This window comes from Coenobita brevimanus, chromosome 72, assembly GCF_032717465.1.
Source record: "Coenobita brevimanus isolate Jiangsu-jjx chromosome 72, ASM3271746v2, whole genome shotgun sequence".
NCBI lineage: Eukaryota > Metazoa > Arthropoda > Malacostraca > Decapoda > Coenobitidae > Coenobita > Coenobita brevimanus.
This window is the reverse complement of record NC_137025.1, coordinates 16,412,190-16,429,689: the sequence shown is the minus strand read 5'-3', so window position 1 is coordinate 16,429,689 and position 17,500 is coordinate 16,412,190. Positions and strand designations below refer to the sequence as shown.

At 41.1% G+C, this 17,500-nt stretch overlaps 1 protein-coding gene across 6 annotated transcripts in view; it reads right to left on the bottom strand.

The window, feature by feature from the left end:
* The window catches only part of Pkn (serine/threonine-protein kinase N), a 724,111-nt gene that overhangs the window by 507,067 nt on the left and 199,544 nt on the right, over positions 1-17,500 (bottom strand). For 5 of the 6 annotated variants that reach the window (XM_080278058.1, XM_080278061.1, XM_080278062.1 and 2 more), the window contains exons 2-3: positions 13,103-13,271; positions 10,646-10,804 (exon numbers count right to left, since the gene is read on the bottom strand). In XM_080278058.1, coding sequence (XP_080134184.1) covers positions 10,646-10,804; positions 13,103-13,271 — 328 coding nt within the window. The remainder of the gene's footprint in view (positions 1-10,645; positions 10,805-13,102; positions 13,272-17,500) is intronic. The other variant, XM_080278063.1, reaches the window with a different exon arrangement.

Below are 17,500 nucleotides of genomic sequence, written 5' to 3'. Positions count from 1 at the left end.
GTAGACTAAGCCCATCTACTCAACTCGAACTGTCTCCTTGCTAAACAGTTATTAATTATATACACGATAAATATGTACAAACATAAGCTACTTCAAGCTAACATTTTATATATATCTCTTTAATAAACAAGAAAATGCTGCCTATGGTTATTACTTATTACATTAGCTACCTAATTTCGTGAAACTAATTATCGTTATTTAATCTGTACTGTTGCGGTATGGAAATATATTTGGTTGCCTACGGTATATTTATTTTTAAATTATACCGGTAAACACTATTAAATCTGGTATAAATTTAGGGACGTGCAAAAACTTTTATACCGACAGCCTGTGTTCCGTACCGTATCCTGTATTAAACCTCATACTTATTTCCATTTGTCGAAATAATTAACGAACTTTATTTTCCATACCGCATATGAAACCGCAAGAATATAAATGCAACATCACTTGTGTCAACCGGTGGCACTGACCTTACCTTACAACGATAGTCAGGTCAGTTACCCACTCGTGGCTTCCGAGAAAAAGGGAATGATGAAAAGCGAATAAATTTGCCTTAAAAAAAAAAAAAAAAAAAAAAAAAAGAGAGATAGGTCAGCATTATGTTATGTTAGGCTGTCAACTGGATAGTAATTACACAAAAATAACAATGGCACAAATTAAAAAAAAAAATCTGCTGATGCTCAAAAACCACCAAACCACGAAAAGTATTGGGTACAATAAGGCAACATTATTAATTATTCTTGGCTTACGCTCAAATTGTAGCTAAAGCTTTTATGGTGTTAATAGGAGGCGGTGTTAGTAGGCATGAAATTTAGCATATTACCGGCAGAAATTACCGGAAAAAATACAAATAACAAAGCCTATAATCAGCTGAAAATGTTATACAGCCGTTATGAGAGAGAGAGAGAGAGAGAGAGAGAGAGAGAGAGAGAGAGAGAGAATTTCAGGTCATATATTAGCAACGAAGCAAAAAATAAACATCCATATATACCGGTACCACTTGGGTCTTCCATACTGACGCTTCCTCTTAGCCTCTGGGGTTGACCTTTGACCTGGGAGGCGATGTGACCTTACGTGAGGGAGAAGTATGGGTGGGGTGGTGACTGCAATGTTAGGTAGGCACTGGAAAGCACTTTGATATCACCAATGCTTTTACTATCACCACTATATACCTTTCACCAATAAGACAGAGTCACTGTTATCTTCGTTTCCTTTGTTGCTATCACCGTTGACGCGATTTCTGTAGGCAGTATGTAAATATATGAGAGAGAGAGAGAGAGAGAGAGAGAGAGAGAGAGAGAGACCTTTCCACGACCACTTCAGCGTATCACACGACTAATCACAACCGTAATGGACCCGTAGTAAAAACAGTGATGACATAAGCGCACCCACACCTCACCACAACATTGCTCGTGATATGGGAGGCTTCGCAACACCTCCTTTGCGGTTTATCCTGCACGTTTCGCCTCAATATCCTCCTGCGCGTTACCGACACAAACAATGTCGATATTAACAACTTAAAAAAACAATGGACAGTCAAGATGTAATGTGCAAAATAAACCACTACGGAAAAATTTTCAAAGGTTTCACTAACGGTCACAAAACGTCATCACTATCAGTTACATTTTCAGTTTCCATTATTTTTCGGTCCAAGTTCTAATTCCACATCAATTTCACGACTAAAAATGTCCTTAGAGCGGAGTATGGCATCGCACTTTACAAGTATAGAAGATAAATTATGTTAATGGTTCTATGTAGTATGAGTAATAGTAACCGACAAGTAACGACTATATTTCCACCCTACTTATATGTTCATATTAATTAGAAGCACTGTAATTATTACATTGATGGCAATAACGGGTAATTTAAGCACTCTGCTCACCAATTTTCAATCATAGGTGGCACCTACAATTATCATGCAGGAGAAAATTGCAACGCATCTCCACTCACTGCCTGAGGGATACTGAGACTCCTCATGTTCGTTCGGAGAAGCAAGGACACAAGTGTTTCCGCTGCCTCAGTTGCCACAACTCACCAGCACAGATAATATTGTGGAACCATTATTTATATTTGTTTCTCTCTGGCTAGGATAAATCTCTTACTTTTAGTAATGAGATATTAATCGGCATACTATTCACTTGACTTACTTGTGAATACATATGTTTAGTTAGTGAAATAATAACGATTGTCGCCCGTTAGTCTGATATCATTAGTGCCGGTTTTTCTACTTTTTACAGCTAGATTGCATTACATTTATGCAAGTCTGGCTGGAAGATGATATACGACAGAAAAGTTGCCTCTCGTTGCAAGCATACTGACTCGTTTACCTAATGCCTGCCTCAATGTGTGTGTGTGTGTGTGTGTGTTATACTGCTTATCTGTTTTCATTTATTTTGTTAGAGCACTTTCTCCATAGCAGTTTTTCTTCAATAATACTCAATTTAAGTAACTGCCATTCCTTTCCCAACAATCCCAACATTGTTCACTACCAGTCTGCCTACTCCTGCCTTAATTACTTTTTTACCTGTCTGTTTACCTCTACCTACCTAGTAATCTACCTACCTCAAATTCCATACCTAAGTTATATACCTCCTTTCACCTTACTAGTAATACTACGTGCTACCTTGCGTTAGCTACCTACACACTTTAAGCTACTACCGACTTACCTACCTACCTACCTACCTACCTACCTTCTTACCTACCTACAAACCTGCTATTTATTTCTACATTCCTAACTATAATAATATACATCATTACCACCATCATCATCATCCCGACCATTTTTCGACCTAAGGATGGCGTTTCTTAATAATAATAATAATATCGGACTCTCACGCCGGCAAACCTTCATGACGCTATTTATAACTGTGTTGCGTGTGCGAAAATATATGAATGAACGGATGAATAAAATTAAAGTTGCTGTGACTAAGCCTTTTAACATGGACCATTTGCACTACGTAAAATCAAGCTGTAAAGTAGATAGTTCACTTTTACGATGCAACGACCGTGTGTGTGTGTGTGTGTGTGTGTGTGTGTGTGTGTGCGTGAGAGAGAGAGAGAGAGAGAGAGAGAGAGAGAGAGAGAGAGAGAGAGACGAGGAGGGGAAGAAAGGAGTGGAATGGAGAGGAAGAAGAGGGAAAGGCGGAGGCGACGGAGAGAAGGGATGAAGATAGGAAAGGAAGAACAGAGGGGAAGGGATGAGGAGAGAATTAAGGAGAGAGCCAGAGAGAGAAAGGGGGCCATGAGGGAAAAGGAATGAGCAGGAGAAAGGAAGGAAGCAAGGGTGAATCAATTAATGCCTATAGATTATACGAGGGCCAATCTTCCCTTAAAATACAACATGGTACAATCTAAATTACATCCAGATCCCTAACTGCACTGCTTGATGGGAAAAAAAAAAAAAATCTACCTTCTGATAACTAAACTCTAACTTGGCGTAAAATTGCCATCCGTTCATCTTGAATGCTGATTTGTAGCGATATATTAGGGCTAGCCTGAGATGCTAACAACGAAGTAATGCTGTGGACAGGATGCAGAGTCGCAGTACTACCCTATCCTGCAACTGAACTGAAAGGAAATTAATGAGACGCAACAAGAGGAAAATCTGCGCCACGTTAAGGTGAAAGGAGCAAATGAACCGTAACGAACTTCCTTCACCGCTTCGCTACTGGATTGCATGGCCGAAAGGAGTTACTTTCCAACACTGCCGCAACGAGGATATAATTTCCAACACTGCCTCACAGAAAAATATTATTTCCAACACTGCCGCAGCGAGAAAGGTATAATTTCCAACACTGCCTCAGCGAGAAAGATATTATTTCCAATACTGCCGCAGCGAGAAAGATATAATTTCCAACACCGCCACAGCGAGAAACACAATTTACAACACTGCCGCAGCGAGAAAGATATAACTTCCAACACTGCCGCAGCGACAAAGATATAATTTCTAACTGCCGCAGCTACAAAGATATCCTTTCCAACACTGCCGCAGCAACAAAGATATAATTTCCAACTGCCGCAGCGAGAAAAATATAATTTCCAACACTGTCACAGCAAGAAAGATATAATTTCCCACACTGTCGCAGCGAGAAAGATACCATTCCAACACTGCCGAGGCAAGAAATCACCCCTGAGCCGCAAAATGATGTCTGTTTAGGAGCCAGAATTAAAGATATGGCACGGAAGACGTCACATCAGATAAGGTGCTGATCAATCCAGCTCCTACGCCGCCCTCCCTCATATACTCTCCCGCCTAGTCCATCGTAGTGATTCTTAGCCCCTTATAATCAAGCAGAGTTTTATTGCTTGATATTTGATACCTACAAATACATTTATCTGGTTTGGTGGAGACCCTGTACTGAATGGGTGAATGAATCCTCTCTCTCTATCATTCGAAAGTTCTCTCCTAAAGTTAAAAAAAAATCTGGAGGCACCAAGATTAATAAGAAAAATTGCGTCACCGACCTGAAGGGGTGAACGTATTTAAATTGCGTCACCGACCTGAAGAGGTGAACGTATCTTTGGATGCTGATACTATGTGCAAAACACAAACTTTAAACATACTTATAAACTTTTACAACTTGCTCTTGTTAATAAGGAACTTACACACTGACCATCTTTCACAAATCTACAGGTATATTTACTCACGACTAATGATAAAATTTACATGCAATAAATTTTAGCTTTGACCCCGAATCCTCCTCGATGAGTCTAATGTCTTCACCAACATATCAACCTAAATAACAGTTCCTTAAAACAATTCCATCGCAAATCAATCATATCACTATGATCTAGCCTCATATTCAAAGCAATAATGGTCTGACACTGATATTTTACCCTTTAAGAGTCATTTCAAAATCAACCCAAAATACCATTCAATAATTCTAATGATTTATACGAAGTGTGTCAAACTCTACTTTTCCCCATAACATTTCCGTCGCACTCACAGAACCTAACACCCGCGCCGTACAATCGGTCAAAAGGCCTGCCACACAATCAGTGGACACTTGTGTTTTTGGAGCACGAAAACCTGTTGGATAATTATCGTGATGACGTAACGAACTGAAGCACCTTCCCTGCTTCTGCTCTACTGTTGATTGAGTAAACCGTCACAAAGCTTCGAATCTACTGAGCATCGTGCTGGGACATGACGGGTGTGCACTGGCTGTATGGAGGGGCGTACACCGAACATCAGAAACTTCCCTATGTCCGTTACCTTTGACCGACTGCTCTCAAAATTGAATTACTGCAACCTCTACTGACCATTACCTACCTACCAAGTTTGGTTCAAACAAGATCAAGAGTGTTTAAGTTGACCTTAACATGTGACCCCCAACTCTGACCTACTGTTGTGAAAATACAGTAATTTCGTCCTAAGTTTACCTTACACTCGTCCATCATGTTTCATCTAAAATATATAAAATATGAGTTAAACGCCGAAGTTATGATCTTGCCTGTGATATTTATCTCCGACCGATTCTTCTCAAACCTGATTCAGTTCACTCTTACCTGTCCATCAACCCATCGACAAAGTTCGGCCAAAATCGGATCAAAATTTAAGTTGATTCGGTCCTTGAGCCATCACGTACTACATTTTCCGCTCAAATAAAATTAAATCACCTGTTCCTCTGCTGGTCCTTAGTCAACATGCCACATCTGGTGCCATTTCATCCCATTCCTTACCATGAATACCGACAGACGAGCAGACAAGAGACCGAAGACGGAAAAACAGGGTCAAATATATACCCTCCTCACGAACATATAACAACCAAAAATAAGTGCCTGTACAAAACATAGCCTGCAACTGAAAAATACCCAAACAACTACACTAACAAGTTTATAGAAACGTACAAGCCTGACTTTTCCGTATGCGTCCTCTACAGTTTTTTACGAAGCTCGCATTATCAATACGAAACCTGGTCAGACGAGGACGCAACGATGACTGAGCAGACCAACAGGTGGCAAGATGATAAGAAGTGGGACCTTTATCTTATCAGTGATCTGGCTAATTCACTTTTGGCAGCACCTTTATGGGTTTGCGTCTCTCTCTCTCTCTCTCTCTCTCTCTCTCTCTCTCTCTCTCTCTCTCTCTCTAATAAATCTTAATCTCTGCCTCTCCCACGCACACTTCAGATAACTAAAACTTCGATAAGATAAAACTAATACCACGTTATTAGTTTGCGTATATCACTGAAAAAATTGATAAAGGTGAAATAAATGAAAATAAATAAATAATAATGTAGATAGGAGGAAGAAGAAAAGGTTGAGAGAGAGAGAGAGGGGTGTGTGTGTGTGTGTGTGTGTGTGTGTGTGTGTGTGTGTGTGTGTGTGTGTGTGTGTGTGTGTGTGTGTGTGTGTGTGTGTGTGTGTGTGTGAGTGTAATATCAACAAGCCAGGAGGAGGGTGAGGGACGGAGGAAGAAGCAGGAGGTGGTAAGGAAGAGAATATCAAGTGAACGAGTGTGTGAGATATGAGAGCGTCAGATACAAGAATACGATGTTCGATATACCTTTCATTAACACTACGACAGGGCGAAGGGGGGTCTCAAGATTAACACAACTGTTTTAATAATTCTTGCTACCTCCAGAAGACTTAATTCAACTACTGGAGAACTATTACAAGTGAGGTGATTATTGAAAACTACATCCAACTCCTCCGCTCACTGGCGTTAATCTATATGCCCTCCCCCTGCAACTGGGTCAGGGAGATGTCTATTGCAATCATCCTTCCCACCTAGAAATTAAGTAATCCCCAAAACATGCAAATCGTCTGGTAGCAACGATACTAACTTAACTGCGCCCCTCGATCCAAGTAAGTGGTATGCCCTATGCTGAGGAAAATCATCTGAGGGCAGCAGGAACAATATTTAACCCCCTAAATACAATGACGTTTAATATCACCAGACGATTTTATTCAGCTTGACGAAGGCATTACATGGAAGAGGTTAATGAAGCCTGTAACCACCCCCCCCCCACCAGTTCCAGAAGTAGTTGAATAAAATCGTCTCGAGGTATCAAAAATAAAACCCAAATCCCCATGAAAAATAAAAATCAGATAAAATAATTCAAAAGGTGTCATTGTAGAAATCATTCAATCCCAAATGCACAAAAAGGCCAATGGAAACAGGAGGGATAACTTTTTCTCCCTTGCTGTACACCTTTTTCTTTTAATCAATAATATCATCTACCAATCAATCAGTCTACCACCTCCAATAGTAGTCATCCACTCTTCCTTCCTACTTCTCAATTATCTATCAACCCACATATTTATCCATCTATCTATCATTCGTATCTCTATAATTATCTTTTTACCATCCACGTGCTGATCTTTTTAACATTACGTTATCTATCTATCCATTTATCTACCTACCTACCTACCTATCTATCACCAAACTGAGTGAATTTATAACCTACCAAAACTATAATAATCAACGCCACTGACTAGATCTGGTTAACAATACACACACAAACACACACACACACACACGCATAAAAATAAACATAAACGCAATAACATTTTAACTCTCTCTCTCTCTCTCTCTCTCTCTCTCTCTCTCTCTCTCTCTCTCTCTCTCTCTCTCTCTCTCTCTCTCTCTCTCATTAATAATTCACTCCTTCCGTTGCCTGCTCCTCTTTCGTCCTCTCTCACTCTGCTATTCTCTCCTTCACTTTCTTCCTGTTAAGTCTTTCATCCTTCCATCAGTATTTTATCCGTCTATTCTTCTCTCTCTCTCTCTCTCTCTCTCTCTCTCCACACACACACACACACACACACACACACACACACACACACACACGTCATACAGTAACAAGGGTGGACAGTGAGTAACGAGCAGAACCGTAACAATGGCTGCAGTTTATGTGTAGGTGGTGATGAGGAGGGGGCTGCGTACGTGCTTGTGGTCACACCCACACGCACACACACGCACACGGGTCTTTAAATACCAGACATCCGGTACACATGTAGGTAACCCGAACAGAATTTGCACACACACGAGTACAGGCAAAGGCTACACACTCACACAGCTACGTACACTGATACACTTTTAAAACGCGTATATCACCGTCATTCTTTTATCTCCCCATTAATCAAGAAAAATTAAGTGTCAAAATATTTAAGGCCTGTGACCAGTCCCAACTCCTGAGCGGCATTATATTAGCATTAAACAACCAACCCTTCTATTTAAACACTTATGGGCCAAATCCGGTTTACCCTACCACATCACCAGGCATCCATCTGTATGTTATATGGTTTCTACCCAGCGTAGTTACCAGTAATTGTTTTATGAGTTGTGGGAATATAACAGGCTTGTCAATCAGTATGGTCAACTGCTGAATGCAACGCTACATCGAATGAGTGGATGGTGTACTCTTCCACTTAACGTGTATAATACCCACATAAACTTAACTTGGTTTACATAGCTCTTACACAAACATCAACAGACACACATGCATACATATATAAACGCTGAATAACCCAAACACATGTAGTTATATCTTACACACACACACACACACCCACACACACACACACACGCACAATCCGCTATGTATGTAAATTACTCCGGCACACATACACACACTCAGCTGACACTCCGCTATGTATGTAAATCAGGCGCGCACACACACACACACACACACACACACACACACAAACGGAGGATCATCTGTACACATAAACTAATATATTTACATTCTCTCCCTCTCTCTCTCTCTCTCTCTCTGCATTCCACACCCACACACTTCCTTCCTCCTGCCATCTCAAACATGCCAACACTTCCCTTTCACTTCTCTGCCTATCATGTCTTTCCATAATCCTTAACTTCCGTTTCACTTCCATTCTCTCTTTCTTAAAACACCTCTGCTCTTCCCTGCAATTCTCTCGCCTTCTCTCTTCTCTTCTCCCCTCTCCTCTCCTTTCCTTTTCACTTCTCGTCTCTTCTGATCTTTCCTCTAACAAAGACTTTTTTTCTTCCTCTCTCCTCTCCTCCTCTCTCCTCACCTCTCTTTTTTTTCTTCGCTCTTTCCTCGTTTCTCTTCAATCTCTCACTTAACATCATCTTTCCCCTTTTATCCTTGCTCTCCCATCCTTCTGATTTGACTTTTCGTTCTTCAATCTCCTTTTATTTCCCTTCCTTACTTTCCCTTTCTGTTTTATTTCACACCTTCGTCTTTTCCCCCTTCAAACCTTTTCCTTCTCTTCGTCACTCTATACAGTATCTCCTCTCCTCTCCTCTCCTCTCTCTCTTCATAAAACTTTCTTCCCTCTTATTACCCTCTCCCCTCTCCATTTCTCTTTTCTTCCTCCCCTACCATTAATTCAAGTAATTTCCCTTCATCATCTCTTATTCTTCCTTAAAATTTCAAACAATATAAACCTCTCAACCCCTTCCCTCCCCTCCCAACCTTGTCTTTGTTTCCCTTCCCCCAACCTCAAAGCTATCTATTTATTCTATCCCCTACCCTCCCCGTCCCCACACCTCTCAACTTCGTCCCCTCCTCCTTCTGTTCTTCCTTCCAACAGCCCACCCTTTGCCCTCCTCCTATGCTGCTTCTTACTTCCTTTCCCTTTCCCCCTTCACTCTCCCTCAATTCCTGTCCCTTCCCCCACATTTCTTTATATCCCTTCTCCCCCCTTACCTCCCCTACCCCTCTTTTCCCTCCAATCTCTTCCCTTCTCTCTTTGCTGCCCCTCCCCATACCCCTCAATGCCATACCACCCTTCGCTCCTTCCCCTCTCCTGCATCCCCTTTCCACCTCCTCTCCCTCTGTTTCCCCTCCCCTCTCCCATCTCTCCATTCCCCCCCTCCTCTCCCTTACCTCCTACCTCCTGCCACCTTACCCAGTTTCCCCCCTCCCCTTCCCCTACTCAGAGCCACCAAGTACTACCATAAACCAAGTGAATGGTCCCCCAGTGGTTCACGGCTCAGCTTGTTAGTGGCACCACACCTGCACTAACACCTATCCCCCATCTACACCCCAGCCTACACTATACCACCTACACCCTTCTCTACACCATTCCACGTACTCCGATCTACACCATACCACTTGCACGGACTTTATACCACTCCCACTACACAGTTTCACCTCGCCACGACACACAAGGTACAACTCAAGAAGGGAGGCTGAACAAAACTTATATAAACACTTAACACGTACTTAAATTGCAAAAACTCTACGGACTCAAGGCGCCGCGTTTCAGCCAGTTCCTCCAAGCTTCAGTGCATGAAAACGAAAAATGAAAACACGACTATGTAGACCCTAATTTACCGTGACATCAGGCGGATATAACCACCCCACCCACAGCTTCATAAAAATATCCACCAATGCCCCATCTAGTAACACCTCCAAACCCATTCCACATTCCCTCAACAGCCCTTCAAATATCCACCTAATCTCTCGCACCCATGACACACCAAGTAGCCACTGGGATATCCACCAATGTCCAGACTAATAACGCCCCCAATCCCACCACACATCCACCCATTACGGTAACCCAGTAAGACCCTTACCATTGCGTCCACCCAATCCACCCATTTAGCCACCCACAAGGCCTCAACTCCACCCCTCTTCCACATTCACCCACCCCACCCCAACACACCCAGTCCTCCATGCAATACTGCCCTCGTCCCCTCCCCGTGACGTACCGAGGTTATTGGTGAAGGGCGTGGGTTCCGTGGGCGCCCCTGCCTGGCCCTGTGAGAGGAGGATCTGTGAGTCCAGCTCCTGCAGTTCCTCCTGAAGGGCGCTCAGCTTAGAGTTGGCCTCCTTCACCATGTGGCTCACGTCTTGTAGGGCACGACGGTCTGCAGGAGAGTACAGGCACGTGGAAGAAACAGTGACAACAATAAAACTTACAACAATAACAAAATACTACTACTACTACTACTAATAATAATAATAATAATAATAATAATAATAATAAGCTAGTTATTATCACTATCATCATAATTATAATAATAATTGTTATTATTATACTTATTACTACTACTATTATTATTATTATTGCAGCTGAAGGAACAATTAATTATATCGTTCTTTTCCTTCCTAAAGTTTTGTATAACATGTCAGTCCTCTTCCTGTGATGGGGTCTCACTACACTACACAAGCCCTGGCAGCATCACTGTTTAACTCCATCACCCTGAGTTCACTTTGTAAAACATGATCCCACGTCTTCCTAGACACATTTCTTAGTGTTTGACTATTCATGTACAGTACGCAATGAAGGTGAGGGAAAGGGAAGGATAAGCTTCTTTTTTTTTTTTTTGTTTTTTAAGGGGGGGTGGGGGGCGGTATTGGCACGCTATATGAGGAGTATGAGACAGTAAAATAAGCGAAGGACAAGCCTGAAGGCGGTCCTGTCGCAGCGACCCAGGGATATACTCCAGGGCGGGGCGTATGGAAGAGGATTTACACAGGAGAAGAGGAAATAAAAGATGAGGCAGGAGCAAAAAAAATCAAAGTTATTCTGGGAAATAGGTAGAAGGTTAAAGTGCTATCCATTACCAAGGTTTTACTGCGTTTTCCCAGACTGCAGGAGTAATTGGCTGTTGGTACTTTATGGCCGGCCTTCCTGCTGTACCAACTCTTATCTCCCACGCTAAACCCTTAATATCTTCATTAAGATGACTCATTTGCATTTTACTATGATGACGTCACTTTCATTTCCGGACGATTTTACTTCCATATTTTTCGAACTGGAGAAGTTAGATGTGCCCCTCCATAGCCCCTTCATAGCCATGGTGTCTATCAGTCTCAATAAGCCGCTTGGTAGCAGCCAAAACCACTATTTAAAAAGGGGACAGAATTAGCTCAAAAGGCTGACGTGGAAACACACGCTAAGTTCGGTGATAAAAAAAAATAATAATAATAATAAATTTCAAGTGGAAAGGTTATTCACCGAAACGATTTACCTTTACCCCAATGGTGTATCTCTGCCTTTACTTTAAAGTACTTTAAAGTACGAGAACTTTTATTTAAAAAAAAAAAAAAAAAAAAAAAAAAAGTTTGTGAGTTGTTTTGCAAAGCTGAACTAGGTTACAAAAGCAAATTTCTCGCCGCACGCTCCAAGCCTTCCGTACTTGCGACATGAATCCCGCGGAAATTATACCCTTTACAGCTACGGGAAAAAATGCCAATGCAGCATGATGAAGTTCTGACATTAGTCCCACGGAAATTATACCCTCTACTGCTACCGGAAATAAATGCAAATTCAGAATGATGTTAAAAGTTTATATGTCCAATATTTTGTCTATATATATCTCTATCGCTTAATGCACGATTCAGTAATAACGGCAAAAGAAAAAATAAATGAAAATAAAGCGGGGGCACCCTCCCTCCCGCCAACTCCTAGGTAAAGGGGGGTCTAAAGGGCGGAGGGGGGGGGGCTGCACTCACACGGATGGGAACTTGTCTTAACTTGTACAGACTTCAAAAATACGTATGCAATGTTGTTATAATTTTTCCACGATTTACGTGTTTCCATATGTTAACTTTTTTTTTTCTTCTAGATCCACGCTTCTTCAGAGTGTTAAATATTCGTATAAATATGACTGGAAAACTTACATGCTGGGTGACATATCTTCTTACTGTTTATGAATCCAGCCACGGCAATCATAACAGCAACAGCCCCCCACCAGCACCACATACCGTACCTGATCTGTATACACTATGCTGAGGGTCTTTGTACCATCCTTGTGTTTAATTAGGGTTCTGGGGCATCTTTTTTGTGTTCTCAGACAGACAGACAGACACAGATAACAGACAGACAGCTAGACAGACCGACAGACAGATAACAGATAGCTAGACAAATAGATAAACAAATAGGTAGGTAGGTAGGTAGGCAGGCAGGTGCCGTGGGTAGGTAGGTAGGCAGGTAGGTGCCGTGGGTAGGTAGGTAGGTAGGCAGGTAGGTATATAGACAGACAGAGATAGATAGATATAGAAAGACAGACTGATAGCTAGATACAGATAGACTGATAAATAAAAAGACATATATACAGACAGATAGATGCATTCAGACAGACAAACCATTAGAAAGATGGACAGAGAAACACACAGATATATATATATAAACACCATAATGCACCGATTCAACACCATACCTGTAGTAACCCTCCTAAGGTTCTCGGCGCCCTCCTTGATCTTCAGTTCCTTGCGTATCTCCTTCCTGATGTGCTCCCGTAGCTCCTCCAGCCTCTGACCCACCTCCCCGCCCGCCTCGCACCCCGCCAGCCCGTACTTGTGGGTTAGCTCCTGGATGATCGGCAGGCCCTAGGGGGGGAAAAGATATAGTAGGAGTTGTTATAGATCTTTTTCTTCCTTTTTTTTTTTTTAATCGATACAAGTTACAAAGTAGCACTATATATATATAAAAAAGGTATTCGGGAACAAGGATATAGTAGTTATTATGTCATGGGACCTTTCTCTACTTTTTTTTTTCATCGACAACTTGCATACATGACAAAGTAGCCCTAATAACAAACCTTAAAAAATAAACAAAAGTATTTGGGAAGAAGGATATAGTAGCTGGGGACCTTTTTATTTATTTTTTTTTTTTTTACCGACACAACGTCAGTACATTACCCAGTAGCACTATCAAAAAAAAAAAAAATAATCATCCGTTATTTCATGGGACTTTTTCTTTCGACGCAACCTGAATCCATTAAAGTAGCACTCATTATAAACTTTAAAATATATGTACAGTATAATCTTCTGGTTCCAATTTCATATGGTGGTGAATCCGGTTGCCCATTTCAGCAGTCCTTTGCCCTCCTTCCTAGAGAGGGAGTGAGCTGAGATATACTGTAGATACCCGGGCCACTCTACTGTACAGACCGATTCTACCAGTGCCATCGCGTGAAATCATCCCTCTCCACAAGAAAACACGGGGACAATACGAAACATATTACAAAACAGGAACAAAACTTTAAAATAACCTTACGCAACTAAAATATGTTACAAATTAATTAAAAATGATACATTAAGGAAAAATAAAAGTACCTGTAATGATACTGATATATATATATATATATATATATATATATATATATATATATATATATATATATATATAAAAGAAGGAAGGGCAAGATAGAGAACACCGAAAACGTAACTGACGCTTAATACAAACAATTCATAAATATATCAGAAATCAATTACAAACACTTCTCAGATCGAGGGGCGTAACCTTTGGAATGCCAGATACTTCCGGCAATAAGAGAACGAAAATGTCTGAATTACGGCAGGGAAACACAACAAGATATTCCCATCAGCAAAATATAACGTGCCATAAAACACAAAACATTATTCAACAGTACAAACCTTCACTCAAAAAATGACGCCAACATTTTTATTTCCACTCCCTCCAGCGTGTCGGAGAAGCATTAGGAAGCGGCTTAAACTTTTCAGAGAAGCGTGAGTGTAATTGTATCCTTAACAATGAGTATTATGAAAATGTTAAACTGAGGGAGACCAAATGTGTGTGTGTGTGTGTGTGTGTGTGTGTGTGTGTGTGTGTGTGTGTGTGTGTGTGTGTGTGTGTGTGTGTGTGTGTGTGTGTGTGTGTGTGTGTGTGTGTGTGTTATAAATGTACGTCAGCAAATACCGTACGTGTGGAGTGTGCGAATATACAAACGTGGAGTGTGCGAATATACAAACACAGTGACCACCAAACACACACATATGGCAGCCTACACAATAAACACTTCAGCGCCTAAACACCACTGCCCCTACCTTCCCGTACACAAGCTACTTAGAACAGGTACCTCATTAACAAACCCTCCTTCCATCACCTTAACCCTAACCCCTTCAGTGCCACGACTTAATAAAAACACATGGGGGTGACAAAAATACAATACAATACTATGGAGTTTTACGAGTTCTGTTTTTGTATTCAACAGAAGTAAAGTATTTTATTCAACAGACACAGCCAATATGATTCAGATAATCCTCGAATTTACAAGCTATTTTAACAACTTGAAAATGCCAGTGATAAACACTTCTCCAAAGGCTACATTCAAATCTGTTGCCACCATCAGTTCATTAGTACAAAACATCTTTAACATGGTTCAGTGTGTGTGGCTGTTTGCGTCAGAATGATAATTTTAGGATTCGCAATCAGACTCCAGTGTATGCGATTAAAAATGCCTATTAGTTCAAACGACTCGGTCCCTGACGCAGCTATTTTCACAACAGAACTGATATGCTCTAACTTTGGGGTTACTAACGTAAGGACAGTATTTTGATCATTCTTTTTATGAACGGATGGCAATAATGTATCACTAATTTCACTGGTCCATAATTATCCTCACCAGCTGGGGAAAAGTACTGTTGCCAAACATTTACGCTTTTTTTTTTTCTCATCTTAAAACCCACTTAATATATACATATCGCTGACTAATTCCTTTACAAAACTTATAAAAAACAAAGAAATATCTGTCACAATTACTCTCAATTAACTGGAGCTCGTATTCTGGCCGACTTAGTACACTTTACAACACCTCTTCCTTACCGATTCATTAGGCATATTACGCTCTAGTATTCAACTTCACGGAACTTGTATAATTCTAGTGATACAGACGGAAAAAATAATATGCAAGACAATATCAACATCATAATTACGAAAAAAATACGAATAAGTAAGAGATACCAGAGTCTCCTAAGTCGACGAGAATATTGGCCTTGGGTGACTCACTGCCAACACCCCCCTTACCAACACCTTAAACCCATCTCTACCAACACCTTACTGCCAACACGTTGAACCCCTCTCTACCAACACCTCACTGCCAACAACGTAAAGCCCTCTCTACCAACACTTGTGACCACCAGCCTTCTTACCTGAAACACTCGACATCACACATTACGAAAAATAAACCAAACTTTTTCCTTTTCTTTCATCATTTTTGTCTATTTTTTTAGAACGTTCTTCCACTCTTCACTAACCCTTTGCCATAATTCCTCCCAGCTGAATAAAAATAAATAAATAAATTAGATAAATAAATAAATAAATAAATAAATAAATAAAAATAAATCTTCTGTGTCCGTCTGAAGGAACAGGGAAATGCATTCACTGCAGCGAGAGAGTTAATCAGGACAGCATTTAAAACCCTTCATTCCGGGAACGTATCATTCACTTTATTCATGTTACCTCTAGTCCATTTTGGTCAGCATGAAGTAAACCACCTGTGGAATGGGGTTAAGGGAGGCTATCTAACATTTACAGTTCCAAAGTCTATCCTAAACTGAATACCGTATGGGGAAAGCACTTAGACAGATAGATGGATTTCTTTATAGATAGATAGATAGACAGACAGACAAATAAAGACAGAGATAGATAGAAAGAATGATAGATAGACATATAGACAAACATGTAACAGGATTGAAAGAATTAACTCTGATAGGGTTACTTCCAGCAGGGCAATATCGTATAGTGTTATGCTCAATGTACGTCCAAAGTACCACGAGGGATAATCAAGAATGCTTTTAACCACAGACACTACCACCACAACCATGCCACCACCACCACCACAACCACATCAACCAGCAACATCACAGCTACATCTACCACCATTACCTCAGCCGCACCTCCTCCCCCTCACATACAGTACACTCAATAAAGTACCAACTCTACGTATCATCCACTACCACCCATCACCAACTACCACCATCATCTCAACCTCACCTACCAACATCACCACCATCTCAAATACACCTACCACCACCATCTCCACCACACCTACCAACATCTTACACTTCATCCACTGCCACCCACCACCACCTTCTAAACCACACCTACCATCACTACCACAACCACACCTACCACCACCATCACAACCACATTTACTAACACAATCACAACCACTTCATCAATACCGCAATTAAACCTGTCACCAGAACCACATATATTCCTACTAACCCACATACACCCACCTACAAAAACACGCCACCACCTTACACCTCACCCACTACCACCAGATCCACTCACCGAACCACCATGTCCACTTTAAACCTCCACACCCACCTACACCCACCCATTACCAATACCACAGCAAGACCTACCATACACCACACTTCCCCGCATATACTGCGTTCATTTTAATTAGGAGTACAAGTGACCTCTCCACCTTGAATGATGAGCTACGACACCATATCAACACAAGAATATGGTGGTAGTCTGGAAGAGTTTCGCAAAGGATGTGGGGCCATAATATTCTCCTATTTTGACTCTGTGCCACAGGAAATAGGCTACTACCACTACTACAATCAGCAGCTTCACTTTATATTGCTACAATCATACGAGTACACATATTTACCACTATCACAGCCACTCCAACTACATCCCCTATATTCATTTCACACTAACTTGACCTAAAATTGCCATCTATCCATCAAGAATGCTCTAACAACAGATTAGCAGTTGAATGTGATACTAGTCACGAAAAACTGCAATAAGGACATAATTATCTGCCACTGACCTACAAGAATAAACCATAAAAGGACAA